The sequence below is a fragment of the Eurytemora carolleeae genome, unplaced genomic scaffold, assembly GCF_000591075.1.
Source record: "Eurytemora carolleeae unplaced genomic scaffold, Eaff_2.0 scaffold1932, whole genome shotgun sequence".
Taxonomy (NCBI): Eukaryota; Metazoa; Arthropoda; class Copepoda; order Calanoida; family Temoridae; genus Eurytemora; species Eurytemora carolleeae.
The window spans coordinates 1957-14869 of NW_019397831.1; the positions used below are offsets into that span (position 1 = coordinate 1957).

Consider the following 12913-nt stretch of genomic DNA (forward strand, 5'->3'; position numbering starts at 1 on the left):
CGTTTTAAGAATCGTTTTTTTTAAATTAATAAATAACGACGAAAAAAATATTGTAAGAATTCTATAGTAAACTAATTAGATTTTTAGGAACATATTTCTCAAAAGAAAGGAATTGAGTTTTTGTCACAAACTTATATGTTTAAATTCCCATATCTTTGGAACCTGATGGAGTAAACCTTTGATATTTCAAACTAAGATTATTTGATCTAACAGTATACTTAGTTTGAAATAAAAAAGGTTTAAGACATTGGGTTGCAAAGATATAGGGATTGGAAAATCAGAGTTTGTGGCAAAGACTCAATTCCTTTCGCAATAAATTAATGTTAGAATCAATTGTTTCGTTTTCATCATTATTTTGAATTTCTTATTCTCTATGAATTTGTTCGCAGATTTCTACACATTCTTCAAATGTCGTCTTTTCAATAAAAATTCCAGAAAATCTGCAAAAAGTCTTTGCGAATAATAATAATATAAATAAGATTATTTTTCGATGATAAGAGTTAATTTTTATTTTCCCAACCTGTTCCTAAACAACTAAAAAGTTTATTGTAGAATTTCTGTTACATTTTTGACGTCGTTATTTGATAATTAAAAAAAAAACGATTCTCAAAACGTGTGCTTTTGCGCTCAAACTCAGTACTTTTAGATCTTTAAAACGTTTTGATGTCTCAAATGAATCCTAAAAAAATGCTCGACAATACTGCAATCTCAGTTCAACAACCATAATTGCCGGTCATTCCCTTTCGGTGGAGGGGTCACTAGACAGTAATTCTAGAATCCCTTTAATGTTACTGCCGAGTAAGTCTAATATCACTAAAATCACTGACCGTCAGGTTGTTCTGTTTCTAGCTGGACTAAACACAATGAACTGACCGACAAGCCAGCAGCTATGCAGGAAACAAAAATCTAAAAAATATTGTTAAAAGACCATTAATAAAAGTTAAAGTCGAAAAACAGGCTATAAGTGAATATATTTTTTTATTTTTCTTTAAAGTTATATTTACAATTAGTGTCCGAATATTACAAAAAATATTGGACTCCATTAGTTATATGTCTTGATAAAGTAGATGCCGATGGACCGAGCGCTAAACTCCCACTAAAAAAATCAAATATTTTAGTTATTATAAAGCCCAAAAAAATCAAATATATGTATATCTATATATTTGTATTTTTTTGCGGATTTTTGCTACAAAAGTTTTAAACATGTCTCGAAAATGTCATTCGATCAGAGGACCTTGAACCATTTACAACTTGAAATATGTTGCAAATAACAACTTTAAAAATATTTCAAAAAAATAACCTGTCTAAAGCTTTGTACAAGTTTTGTATGTAACCTTCATTCTCCATTAATTCAACTGAAAAATATAAATATTATAAAAAAAACATCATATACATGTGATGGGACATTTCATAGATAACAAAATCATCCAGAGGCTAAATTTAAAGAATTTGAGCGGCGGCCTAAATTTAAGCCTCGACTCAAATATGGTTGGTTTCACTTAAAATTGTTTTCAATGTTTCAAGATTTAAACCGGCGATCAATTGAAACCGCGGTATTCGGCGGATTTAAAACGCGGCTCAAATTCATTAAATTCGGACACAGGGTGTTTTCTTAATTCTGTAATTTATGATTCTGGTACAGCAAAGGTTAAACCATTAAACAATCAATGTTGTCTACAGATGTGGATGTTTGATATATAGCAAAAAATTATTAGCATTTTTCATTAAATGATTAAAATGTCCTCCGTTCCCTTTGGCACACCAACAGGTTATGGAGTGGTTACGTTATCTGCTACTTTAACATGGGCGATAGAGGGGGGGGGGGCAAGGTTTTTATAGCTGCGCCCTCATTTTTCGATTAATCTGACTGTAAATTTTGGGGAATCCTCTGTATAACCATGCTTAGATATAGTATTAAAATTATATTAAAGATTGGATGATTATTTCTAACCGCCCCTCCAGAAAACAAGATTTTTAGTAAAAATATGATGTGACAGAAAAAATGAAATTGCAGATTTACATATTTTTTATTTACCCAATTTTCTTTAGGGATTATGAAACCTTTAGTAGTAAGCTACTCAGAACTTTTTTAAAATCAATAAGATGTTTAAAAATGACTGAGATATAAGCTTTTCAAAAATCAAAAAATTTTAAAAAAGACCTTGTAGATAGGACATTTCATAGATAGGACATTTCTTAGAACTCTGAAGATTGGTGTTCTCGGGGTCAAAGGTTAGGAGGGGGTAAACGTTTTGATTCGTTTGTTAACCATTTTAAATAAAACTTCCATCATTTAAAATCTTTATTAAACTTTGCAATAGTATTATTTGAAGATATGGTTCGTTTATTGTAAATATTTTCTTTCAGTGTCAAAAAATTAAATGTAAATGAACAGTTTTGAAATTTGTAAACTTTTCAGATTTTTGCGAATCCTTTAAAGGCTGGTAATAGGGTATAAGAATAGGGTTGAGAATAGGTTTATGGTTGAAATGCGTGTTCATAGCCCAATTTTTCTAGGCAAGCTCATTAAAAAAAATTCGACCGAACTTTAACAGTTTTGGTGCTAGGGAAGTTTGAAAAAAATACCAAAAAGGGTAAAAAATAATGTAATTTTTTTTGTTCAGACAAATATGTTATGTAACACATAATTCTACATACATTTTCCAAGGGCTTTTCAAAAATATAGATTTAAGATCTTTAGCGTTAGTCACAAAAAAGTTATTGGTTATTTCGTAATTTTTTTTTTACACGGACCGGACTTTTTACCGCCTATTACCCTATTACCTTATTACCCTACCCTATGCATTACAAAATTTCCATTCCATTAAAATAATTTCACGATGAAAGTGTCAAAAATGAGATGTGATAGGCAAAAAAACCATAGGGGAGCCTGTTAAGGGTTATAAGTCCACCCCCCCCCCCCTCCAAAAAAACTTATCGAACATCACCCTTGTTGACAGACCGGGTAAAATTTATTCTTGAGAAACGATTTAACCTTTTTTTTATGTCTTTGGCCAGTTTCTTTAAATAATGTTTGTCTGTTCCAACCTGATGAAGTGATGTTGGTGAATGCTATAAGATGAGCTAACCCGACCAACCTCGCCTGTAACAAAAACAACTTTACTATTTACTAATCACACCGGACTAATCAGATTGTAAGCAGCATTCGGTTTCTTCTATTTGAAATCAAACGTGTGTTTGTCTTTAATTCAATAATCATTTACTTTACGGATTTGTTTATTTCATACATTTTCATTCAAAATGCATATGCAGACAAAAAAGTATTCAAGAAAAAAGGCTTTACAATAATGTCTAATGGGTCAAATTGTGATCGAAAGTCCCAGCTTTCTGGAATATTGACAGAACCGTTGAATCCACGTGTAACTGTATGCTGATTGCTGAAACGCATTTGGATACATTCTATTGTTTAAAGAAACTGCTGCTGCACAAACTCAAATATTTTAAACTATATATCTTTGCAATCTGATGGCGTAAACCTTTCATATTTCTAACTTAGACGATCTTACAGAATTCATAGTATGAAATATCATAGAGCTACAACACAAAAAATATAAATAAATAGTAAATAAGTAGTAACCTTCATTTTTATGGTTTCTGTTATTTTAAGTCTGTCGTCTTCATATTCTCTTTTAGTTCTAGATCCTTTTTTTTCATGTTGTATTTTATCTTTGTCTTTATCCGCTAAATCTGTTCCACTATTCTCTTCAGTTAGGCTAGTTCCGCTGGTTTCACTAGTTTCGCTGTATCCGCTAGTTCCGCTTATATTGTGTTGATCTCCGTTAGTTCCGCTAACCTTGTTTTTGTACAGTGCTTCCATTAACTCAAGTATTTGAGTATGTTCAACTGCTCTGAATATATAGTGAGTTTTTTATCTAGAAAATAACATGAAAATTATTAATGTAAAATGTATATATGATTTCTTTATCTAAAAACAATTATTGTATTATGTCAAAAAGCTTTGCCACAAACTAAAATAATTAAATCTTTGCAACCTGATGGTGTAAAATTTTGATATTTTAAACTTAGGTTATTTAATATAATAGAGTTAATAGTTTAAAATAGCTAAGGTCTGCATTAGGTTGCATAGAATATAGTGATATGAAAATCAGTGTTTGTGGCAAAGTTGATTTAATAATACATAATATATCTCATTAGTTTATTTTCTATTTAAAATTGAATTACAAATTTTTTAAAACCTTTCAAAACTTACGTTTTGTGTGTTTTGTTTTTTCGCTCTGCTCCATCTGAAATGGAATCTAGGTTTGTAAAAACTGTGTATTACTAATTTTGTTATAAACCCTAAATCAACTTTTTTACTTAAAGAAAAACAAAAAATAAAACAGCTCTTCTTCTCAAGTCACGCTTTTGCATTTCGAAATAAAGATTGAGGATTTTAGTAATTCTTCTTCATTTTCTAATTTTTGCAGGAATTAAAAAACGTACAGTTTTATATTAAAGAAACGAATTATTAAAATAAAAGCTCTTATTGCCGAATTTTTTTTGCTATTAATATAAAGATGTGTCATCTATTCTGTTGCAACTTGATATCGTAAACTTTAATATTTTAAACTGTGATTTCTAAAAGATTAAATTGAAGATTATAGACAATTTAGTTTCCTGATATAGAAAATTGCTCAATGATTTGCTCAAAAAAAATTGTCATGCTTTTCGATTAACTTACTTTTCAGCATAGTTTCCAGAAGCCCTAATCCCTACAAAAATAATTGCCTAAATACATCTCGTTTTAATATTTCAAACATTTTAATCGAAATTTTGAAAAGATATTTAAAAAAAACAAAAAAACATTTTGTTTCAAATTTCGAAAATCTTGAAGCTTATAAAATAACAAGCGATATAACTAAAAAGTAAATAAATCTATATATAAATTTTAGCTTGGGTGTCTCGCCGTGTTTGTTTGTTTGTATGTATCCAATAAACGTCAAAACGGCTGAACCAATCAGGCCCAAATTTTGTGTGGGCCCTCACGTGGCCTCACGGAAGGTTTATGAATGATCAAAATTTCAAATATTTTCTCCATCAAAATTCGATTTTCATTAAATTTTCGAAAATTTTGAAAATCCACGAAATTTTTATCAAAATCTGCGCAAACTTTTTTGTTTTGTTTTACAGAAAGAGAACATGTTCCCAATTAAAATAAAAGATGGGCGTGAAGCGCTCTAAAAAGCTAGTAATTTCAAAATTGTATAGTTTTTACAATCTAAATTCAATCATAGGATACTAGCTAAAGTACCCGGTTTCGCCCGTGCAATCTAAAAAAGAATTTAAAAAAATTTGAAATTTATTTTTTATTTTTTTAGTAACCTCCAAGGAACCTATGGCCTATGGGTTCCGCGAAACAAATTCAGCCAATTTGGTCCAGCCGTTCGGCCAGCTATAGCTAAAATATCTCTATATGAACGAATAGCTTAATTATATCAAGATATTTACCTGAGTTTCAATTCGTTTTCTGTAAAGAATATCCCCTTCGGTTGCATTTGGATAAACAGTAATGTCGTCTTTTGTTTCTAGTTTTAATAAAAGGACTAAGAACTAAATAATATACAAATTAGTTATATCTGTTTATCTTGATGTCAGATCATAACTTATGAACCACTTTGACGTTCCGATTTGTCTCAAAATTTGATTGGGGAACTGGGTAGAACCACAGGAATGTTGGATTAAAATTGAATAAGTCGACGTTTATGGGAGATCTATAGTTTCTAGTTAACGCTGGATTTTCCGGCTACAAAGTTTTAAAAAGCTAAAGAATCCAGCTATTCAGGACATCTTTGAGCAGTTTCAGACTTGCCCAGTTTCGTTTTTAAAATAGGTGAACGGAACGGAACGTTAAATATAATATTAAATGTCACCTTTTGGGATAAATGCGTCTAAAACCCTATCTCGAGCCTGTCGCATTCGGTCCAAGAATCCAACATCTCGACCTGGAAACACATTTTTTTTAGATAACATCATATCATATCATAACTTAGAACCTTTATAGGTTCACGGAAATTTATATTTATATCGCTGTGATCTTGCCAGGCTGCATACAACTCTACACTGGGTAGCCTTGGTCTGGACAGAACGACTGAATGCACATACAGTATGCATGCAGTATACATTCATGCAACTTATTGAGTGGTGTGATAGATGAAACCCTATCCTATCATTATGTTGACCTTTTAGGTCCCTTTTAAGTACTGGTAAATATTTTTTATGACACCCGGCCTTTTCTATCATTATTGTGGACATTTAGGTCCCTTTCATGGCCTGGAAACACATTTTCTAGATGAAATCCTATCAATATCATCATTTTGGATCTTAATATATGTTTCTCATTGCCTGCAGAAACAAAGTTTAAGATTGATCCCGACCTATCAAATCTCTATTTAGGACTATTACATTTACACCACGGTAAATTAGGGGTCCTATTTACAAGTACGCGAGGCATAACTTTCGGACCCATGTTTGCCCGTTAAATGAATTTGTTTATTTTTCTTTATTACTTTTTGCTGATGTTTATATTCTAAATATTAAAATATTAAAAGTTATAACGCAATTTTAGACTGAGTTTGAATCGACAATTATACAGTTTGGGAAATCTAACACTTTTTCACCCTTAAAACCGAGACACACCGGACTAACCAGAGTGAGCAGCATTCGGTTTCTTCTATTTGAAATCAAACGTGTTTTGGTCTTTAATTCAATAATCATTTACTTTACGGATTTGTTTTTTTTATACATTTTTATTCAAAATGCATATGCAGACAAAAAAGTATTTAAGAAAAAAGGCTAACAAATTATGTTTAATGGGTCAAATTGTGATCGAAAGTCGCAGCTTTCTAGAATATTGACAGAACCGTTAAAACAACTATATTGTTAATTGGACATTGCCATCTTTGCAGAGCAACTTTAGGTAATGCTTTCATTTATTAATGGTGAAAAAAATCCTTTAAATAAAATTTTTCTTAGCAATTTCACCTGTCATTGCCATACTCATGGAGTCCTGTGTATTCCCACTGTTTGCTATATTAGTGTTAACCTGAAGATTTATTTATTAAAATATCCTAATTCTCAATTAGAATTTGTTCAAATACTACTTTAAAACTGAGGCTAGATATAAAAGCTTTGCAATTAGAGTTGTTGGATGAGTTCAAACCTAGATTAAAGAACTGCAGAGACTCTTGAAAGCTGGTCCAATCTTAATCATTCACAGTTTTTAGCTGGTAGATCTTTGGAAAATATAAACATACAGTGAGACCTATAGAACTGTGAAATAGAAAGACGATTTTAGGATAAAAGCAGAACATGTAACGCGGCAATTGTACAGTGCACGTTGCCACGTATACACGATTCACTTAAGCTTCTATTATATAAGAATATTTAATTTATTACAACATTAACTACACATAAATTTGCTTAAATGTCGTCTTCCCATTCCATAGTTTTCTGCATATATTTTTTTATTGCGTATTAGCTTAAGAATAGTCGGATAGGGTTTTCAGGTTCTCCCGGTTTTGACAAAACTGCATAATAACATATTTGTTTCTGTTCAACAAGCTGAGCTTTAGACAAAATTTTATCCATAGATAGATAGATTGTTAACCTGGTTGTTATTATTCTGATTGTTGTTGTTGTTTCTGTTGTTGTTGTTATTGTTAATGTTGTTGGCAACATTTACAACAGCATTCACGGAGGCTAACACAAAACCTGTAAGAGGAACTGTGATTTTCTGACGCCTATATGTTTGCAACTTTGCTATTTTTAACAATGAATTCTTTTAATTCAAATAATCTAAGGTTTAAATCATCAGGTTACAAAGATATTGGGATTTGAAAATTTTGTTGTTCGGCAAAACTCAGTTCTTTTTAAGGTATTACTTTAGGAATGATGATGAAAAAATCAGTTCCAAATATCAAACGATATCACTAGCGTTAGTTTTAGTTGTGGACATTTTTAATTGAATTTATTAAAAAGTGTCATTATTTCCCCACAAATGTGTCACTATCAGTTCCCTGAAAAGTATGTTATTTTAGAAGTTTAATTACAATTTAAAATTCGTTATATAAAGAGCGACAATCAGTCCACCTGTTTTTGTATTATTGTATATATATTACAATGTGATTTGGAAAGTAGTATAATTGTCGTCTTTTTTTTTGGATTGTCTTCTCTGGATTTGCAACTTGCAAATTCAATTGAATCTTGGAATCAATTAAGCACTGAACTTCAGAAGCCGACCCACTTTAATTGAGAGACTACGAATGTTTCCTCAAATTTAAAAGTGCTATAATTGATATCAAGATTAAAACTTCAAGGTTAAAATGTTAATCCACACAAAAGGTCCGATCTCTCAACATTTTTAGAACAGATCCTCAACAACCTTGTTAAGAAAAAAAGACGACATTTATTTCATAGTTTTTGTGAATTTCTCTTAAATTTCATTTTCTTCGTCACCAATATTTTTAATAAAGCTTTAAAAAAAAGATTACCTAAAAATCCAAAAGACGACATTCTGTTCTGAGGAATACACTCTTTATCAGAAGCTTCAGGTATAAACACTATCGGCATATCAGACTCATATCCAGGAGCTTCTCTTCGAACTAGATCTGACAAATATTGGAAGAATCAAGACGACATGAAAACTTAAAGGGACTGTAAACCATCTATGTAAACATTGCATGCCCGATTCAGTGCGGTACCCTAAAAAGCGGCGTCTGACAGAGTATGAATTATTTCAATTGCGAGTTCAGACAAAAGTGCAAAGAGAATAGAATATATATTAGAGGAGAATTTACTAGAAAAAAGTGTAAAACGGCCATTTTGTTGTACTGTTTCCATACTGCAGGTGTACTTCACATATTTATGCTATAATTTGCAAATTGTTTGCATAAAACCCGTCAAAAGAAATTTGCAAACTTTTACATATTTGAAATGTTCAAGGGCTTTTTAAAAAAAAATGTATATTTTATCATTTGTTGGACATTTTTTTGTAAATATTTTACTAAATAACTGGATTTCGCAAAAAAAAAAATCTATTTTTGCGGTTAAGTTTGTCATCAAGGTCCTACAGGAGTAGCCGTGGGAATAATAAAACATTTAAATTACGATTACAGTCTCTTTAAAAAAAATATTACCTCTTTTTTTGAAGTCATTGAACTCCTTATGGATAATATAATTTGTTTCAGGATTCATATAAATATCACTAAACAGATTTTTTAGATGGAAAGCATAAAAGAAAAANAGTACGTTTAAATATTCTTTTCTAAACTTCTAATTAACTATTAGAGTTAGATTAGCGTGAAAGACAGTGGTTATAATTAACAGTACGTTTTTAACAATTATTTTATTAGGGCCGTAAACATATTTTCAAGTGACCTTCCAGTTAAAGAGGATTCATATGAATACCATTTCATCCTTAAAAATCAATTTAATTTCAAATACAAGCACTTAAAAAGCCAAAATAGTTGACTGCCAGATGTCTCAGCTCTTCATGCTTTGAATGATTACATGTGGCAGAGACACCTAGCGGAAAAAAGTCTTTTTAAGTGCATTGTATAAAAAATACATTAAAAATATTACGAATATTATACGAATTCATCGAAAAATAATCGATGATTATAGGTTGTAATATCTGATTGAGGTGCTTTAAATTTAAATTGATTATTTTACGATACGAGTCATATATTGCAACTTACTGAATTTGTATGGACACTAGCTATGTTTTTCAGTATAAGTCGTTTTTACCAATTTTCTCCTTATAGACGCAACAAGTAAGATTGGTAGCGATCAAAAGCGATTATTTTTCGCCGGAAACCTATGCCCCCTTTCATTTTTTGCGAACACTCCCTTTAATATTTACTTTCTAGAAATTGTAGAATATAAATCTTTAAATTCGATAGTTTGAAAACTCTGTTGTACTGTGTACATAGAATATTCTAGATTTTCAGAAATACATGTGACGTCATATCCGCGTTAAGTTCACTTAAAAACTTACGCTTACTCTTCTGTGTGTAAGTTAACCGAATTAATTTTCCATTACAATTGTAAAAACCTTTACCAATCCTACTTGAATCTAATGAATCATGGAGTTGGTCGGCGGTCGTAAGGGAATTAAGTTTTTGCCATAAACTTAAATTTAGAATAATTGATGAAACAGAATTTAAAGGTTGAAATGTCTTAGTTTTATAAACTGCAGTTTGCAAAGAATTTTAGAGATTAAGAATTTGTGGAAAAGACTCAATTCCCTTATAAGTTTAGGTCCGGTTAGTTATAAAATGTTTTGAAATATTTTTTCCTTTCTCTTCTTACTAATAATTCAACGATTTTTGGTTTAATGGTCAACTTTAACATACAGGGTTCCCCACAAAGGTTGAGACTTCAGAGACGACTTTACTGAATTTCTACTGTCTTTTTCCTTATGTTAATGATTCATGCAACTGTAAAATTATTTTATTTATTTTCAAAATCATTAGTACACTATGCCAGTACACTATGCCAGTACACTATGCCAGTACACTATGCCAGTACACTATGCCAGTACACTATCCCAGAATACTATTCCAGTACATGACTATAATCAAGGCAAAGGTCACCGAGTAAATTTGAGATCAATCATATTTTAAGAGATTTAGGTCTTCTGTACAATCATACTTACCCTGCTGAATGAAGAAGGTTGTTAATAACCTCTATAAAATCATGGTGATTTTAACATTCGAAATATACAGGTTTACCCACAAAATAATGAAAAAATATGAGACTGCAAAGACGACCTAAAACTCTTTAAATTTAACAATCAAATTAAGCCGTCTGCCTCAAATATAATCTTTTTATGGCTTATTATAGGATTATTAAAAAAAAGAACAATTGTTTACAGTTGCAGTAAACAGACAGTAGACATGTTAAACAATTGTGTCTGAAGTCTCATCCTTTGTGGGTAACCCTGTAGAATGTCAATTGCTTGATTTAGAGTTTTAGCACACAAAACTTATTAATTCAAATCAAACAATTCAAGAAGCAGTTAAACCACTTCTTTTAAACTTACATATCCCTATTTTAAATATATTTAGATTTAGATTAGTGAAATGTCAAACTCGAACTTGTAACAGGATAAAAAAAATATTTTGCTTGCAATATCGAAATAATAATATTTTGTATGAAATTACAAACACTATAGATAATGAGTTTTTGTCACAAACTCAAATTTCTTAACCTTATATCTTTGCAACTTTGATATTTCAAACTTAGAATATCTGATTCTAACATAAATACTAGTTGGACGCTGGGTTGCAAAGATATAGGGATTAGACTATTTTTTTTTTCGTTGAATTCCTTTGTGAGATTTCTCTAATTTCGACCAAATTAGTATTAACTTCAAAATGGTGTCTGTAGTTTAATATTTTGAATAAAATCATTAGAAATTCTTCAATTAATTAGAAAATAAGAAAAAATTAAAATTCCATGTTTCCTGTGAGCTCCATTTTATATAATACTGTTTAATACTGAGTCATTGCTAACAGTAATTGTACCTGTTACATACGGGGAACTAGAGGGGGGAAGGTCACTTAATATTGCTTTTTTTTTAATTACAATATTATATTATCTAATTTAATTACAATATTATATTATTTATGAATATTTCAAAAAAAATTTAGTTTTAGCAATATTTCTTTCAGTTTTGAAAAAGATGAAGGTAAATAAACAAATTATTTAGCATAAGATGTATTTTTCTTTCTCTTTATCTTATTAACATCTTTCTCATATATCAGTTGGTTTTATAAAACTTAAAAATATCACAGCAAACCCCAGCAATGGAAATTGGGATGAAGAAAACTGAACGTAAGTACAGATAGTAGAGATTGCAAGTGTTGATTTAGTAATGATTCGCCATTTATACTCGTCATTTCTAAGTTCTCCAATTTCTGCGAGAGATAGTAGAGAGTAGAGATAGTAGAGATTGTAGAGATTGTAGAGATTGTAGAGATAGTAGAGATAGTAGAGACTGTAGAGATTGTAGAGATTGTAGAGATAGTAGAGATTGAAGTAATGATTCGCCATTTATGGAAATTGGGATGAAGAAAACTGAATGTAAGTACAGATTGTAGAAATTGCAAGTGTTGATTTAGTAATGATTCGCCATTTATACTCGTCATTTCTAAGTTCTCCAATTTCTGCCCTAAAAATATCTTTTATTAAGGTTCAAATTTTTAACTATAATCTATCATAGTGTATCTATAACGCTGTTATTTTGGTTCTCAGTGTTAGAAAGTTTTTGGACAGAAATTTGCTCTTTATCGAGAAGGTTCAAGCCTTTTTGATTTTGTCCAGAGCTATAGCGAGGGACAGAATATAATCTAAAAAGAAGAAAACCATCGAGATATAGAGAAAATTTAAGTCCAAAAACTTTGTAGAACGTCGTGCCAAAATAATAGTGGCATAGGTAAAGGAATGCAGTTTTTGCCACAAAATAAAATCTTCTGATCTCAATACCTTTGCAACCTGATAGTGCAAACCTTTGATATTTCAAACTTAGATTATTTTATCTATAAGTACTAATAGTTGAAATATCTAAGGTCTACGGCATTGGGTTACAAAGATATAGAAATTAGAAAATCAGAGTTTGTGGCAAAAACTCAACTCCTTTACGAAACGTTTCTTTACTTGTCTTATTTCAAGATCAAATAAGCTTTGAAACAAAGCAGAAGATATAAAGTTGATTTTAATTTAATTTTCATTTCAATTGAAAAAAAAATATTTTGGGAAAATCCTAAAGGAATTGAGTCTTTGCCACAAACTCTGATTTTCTAATCACTATAACTTTGGAACCAAATGTTGTAGACTTTAGATATTTCAAACTATGAATTCTGTTAGATCAAATAATCTGAATATGAAATAT

The 12913-nt window shown here is 30.4% G+C and overlaps 2 protein-coding genes across 2 annotated transcripts in view; both read right to left on the bottom strand.

Moving 5' to 3' along the window:
* Positions 1-1030: 1030 nt before the first annotated feature.
* On the bottom strand, positions 1031-9249 carry LOC111716038 (metabotropic glutamate receptor-like protein R; the record flags this gene model as incomplete). The annotated part of the gene is given in 12 exon segments (XM_023491451.1): positions 1031-1096; positions 1301-1355; positions 3049-3103; positions 3599-3869; positions 4232-4265; positions 4703-4733; positions 5470-5546; positions 5892-5963; positions 7003-7063; positions 7628-7731; positions 8511-8627; positions 9156-9249. Coding segments are annotated over 12 exon segments (1001 nt in total), but the record flags the coding sequence as incomplete, so codon positions are not given.
* Positions 9250-11723: 2474 nt separating this feature from the next.
* LOC111716039 (N-acetylglucosamine-1-phosphotransferase subunits alpha/beta) overlaps positions 11724-12913 on the bottom strand; it is a 26092-nt gene continuing 24902 nt past the window's right edge. Inside the window, exon 19 of the mRNA XM_023491452.1 lies at positions 11724-12193. Within this exon, the coding sequence (XP_023347220.1) occupies positions 12173-12193 (21 nt within the window). The 3' untranslated portion in view covers positions 11724-12172. The remainder of the gene's footprint in view (positions 12194-12913) is intronic.